This window comes from Marmota marmota, unplaced genomic scaffold (genome assembly GCF_001458135.2).
Source record: "Marmota marmota marmota unplaced genomic scaffold, marMar, whole genome shotgun sequence".
NCBI lineage: Eukaryota > Metazoa > Chordata > Mammalia > Rodentia > Sciuridae > Marmota > Marmota marmota.
This window is the reverse complement of record NW_026000108.1, coordinates 37,307,483-37,310,352: the sequence shown is the minus strand read 5'-3', so window position 1 is coordinate 37,310,352 and position 2,870 is coordinate 37,307,483. Positions and strand designations below refer to the sequence as shown.

Here is a 2,870-nt window from a genome sequence, read left to right as displayed (position 1 = left end):
AAAAAAAAAAAAAAAAAAAAAAAAAAACAGAGACTTGTTTCTTATAGTTAAAAAGGCTGGAAAGCCCAAGATCAAAGTGTGAATATATCTGGTGTCTGGTGAGGGCTCACTGTCTGGTACTTAGATGGCACCTTCTTGCTATATCCTCCCATGAGGGAATGGCCAAGGCAGCTTTCTATGCCTCTTTCAGAAGGGCACTAATCCCATTCATGAGGCCTTCTGCCCTATTATCTAAACATCTTCCAAAGACCCCCCCTCTCAAGACTATCAAATTAGTGATTAGGAATCAGTAAATGAACTTGGGTGGGAGTACACACACTTTCCAAACCACAGCAATATTATAAAGCACTGCTTAATGTCTTTTAAAAAGGGCATGCTGCCGGTTAAGTATAGAGCCTAGCCTTTGTCTTTAGATTTTGCTTACAGTATTTCTGGAGATACTTTTGAAAATGGTATTTTTGTGATTATAAAAGTAATAGTTGCTATAGAAGACTTGGGAATATCAGGAAAAATATAAAAAAAGAAAATGAAAGCTGTAACTCTACCATCTAGAAATATGTATGTATTTTAGTACATGACCTATTAATGAATATACCTATTAATGCAAGAGGAACTATACTCAAACAGGAACTTATTCAATGTTTTAATTTATAACCATGATATTTAAGAGCTTAATAAATATTTATTGACTAAATGAATCTTATATATAATTCTTTCAAAGGCATACTTTATACATTCAAGATATATGGTATTTGATCTTGCCACTCAATATATTGTAACATGTTTCCAAGTCATAACTTTTTTTTCAAAATTATTTGGTATCTGCATTTTATCTATATAAAGAGATAAAACATTAATTTATTTAAATATTTTGCTATAGGCTGTTTCTGATTTTTTTTTTCATGCTATAGGTAACACTGTAATGACCTAATTATAAATCTTCAAATGGAATTCACATAATTTTCTTATGATATATTCCTAGACCCAGGGTCATTGAGTCAAAGCCTATGAATATTCACAGGTTTTAATACTTATTACCATATTATTGCCTCATACAGTTGTATCAATATACCCTTCATTAAACACCTTAAATGTGATTCCATTAAGGCCACAACTTTTACAAAATTAGTATCACTACTACTTCTTACTTCACAGATCAAAGAAAAGTATTGTTTCTATGGCTAAAGACTTTTTTTCTGAAATGAAATAAAGAGAATAAGGAGCCAATAATGTTTTCAAGAAAATACAACAATCCTCTGCTAAATGATAAGGAAAGCTGTTCAGCTGCTGTAATAATTAACTGGGTATGGTGATAGCATCCAGCATACATATTATTGTTCCTGAAGTTAATAGATTCTCCTTTTCTTAAGCATGATAATCTCTTAAATTTATCTTCATCAATGTGTTTTGTTTTGAGAGTCCCCAAATGGTCTTGCTTATAGCATTTTTCTTTGCCTTCATTAAAAAAAAATACAATTTCCAACTAAAGTAGGCAATAAATAAAACACAGCATGTGGACATTTTGTAAGTATTAATTTTTAAAATTGATTCTAAAAGGTACATTTGTTTAACAAATGAATCATTCTGTTCAATTATAAATCATAATCCAATTCTGAGCATTTCCCTTCATTTTACTGACAATATCAAAATAATATGCTATTCAATTGTTTAGTCAGTAAGTATGAAAAGTATTCATTTTTGGTTAGCCAAGGTCAAACATTTCCCACATCCTGTTTCAAACTGTTTAAACTCTTCATTTTTTTTTCATAAAATGTAACAAGTGGCAACCGTTACAATTTTTTTTTCCTAAATAAATTGTTCCAATGCTGTTACCATGTTTTTCAACACATATAGTATAATCTCACCTTGATAAAAACAAACTATCTTAATGTAGATTTGTAAGATATATTTATAATGAGAAAATAAAACAGTCTGGAAAAAGCTGTTATTACCTTTGGAAATAGACTGAAGTGTGGGCTCGCCTGGGTCACTGAATTAGTTATTCTGTTAAGATGATCATGTGTTACAATTCTCACTCTTCACAAATCAACAAAGACTTTTTTTTATGTTGGTAAAATTTAAATTTGGCCTCATCTAATTTAAACTGATACAATAATACTGGTGGAATCCCTACCTTTGTTGGTACATTTTTCAAGGTTGATTAGAGTTAGAGAACTGCCCAGACCCTGTAAAACTGAAAAGAACTATCTTCTTATGAAAAGAAGCAAGAAGAAACTTTGGTTTTATTTAGATAACATTCTAAATACCTGAGTCAGCATGCCTTAATGAATATGTGTAGTTTAAATATATTCTTTCCAAAGGCACATGGTCCCAAGTCACTACTACCTCAGGAATTCACTGCCCAACCCATCTCTCTGCTGTTATATTTTTACTATAATAAAAATATAAGAATATGTTCTATAATGTAAAATGAAGGGCACCCCAGATAACAACTGAGTTCTTAAAGTTAGTGTTAGCAGGAAAGAATATGGTTTCAAAACTATTTCTGAGCAAGTTGCAACGCAAACACCTTTTTCTTCCCAAGTAACAGTCAGTCCATGGTTTATGTATTGTTCTAAATTGCTCAACACTTTTCCTCTTCATCACCTTTTGGGGCAAGTAGCCAAAATGGCTTTAAAGGGCTCGATTTTGAAAAGAATGTGTGTGAACGGGTGTGTCTGCATGATTTACCTTCTTACAAAAACCAGTTTTCAGTATAAGTCAAATAATTTCCCTAGAGAAATCCAGTAACTGAAAATGGTGCAATCGCTTCTCCATTTTTAAGTCCAGAACTCTAGTTTTGAGCCATGTCATCAAACCTAAACATGATTGGATGGGGAGAGGGAGAGGGAGAGGGAGAGGGAGAGAGG

The 2,870-nt window shown here is 32.0% G+C and overlaps 1 protein-coding gene across 3 annotated transcripts in view; it reads right to left on the bottom strand.

The window, feature by feature from the left end:
• Atp10d (ATPase phospholipid transporting 10D (putative)) overlaps positions 1–2,870 on the bottom strand; it is a 108,619-nt gene that overhangs the window by 105,282 nt on the left and 467 nt on the right. For 2 of the 3 annotated variants that reach the window (XM_048784432.1, XM_048784431.1), the window contains exon 2: positions 2,135–2,194. The exons of the other annotated variant lie outside the window; for it this stretch is intronic. In XM_048784432.1, the coding sequence (XP_048640389.1) occupies positions 2,135–2,148 (14 nt within the window). In that variant the 5' untranslated portion in view covers positions 2,149–2,194. The remainder of the gene's footprint in view (positions 1–2,134; positions 2,195–2,870) is intronic. 3 annotated transcript variants of the gene reach the window in all.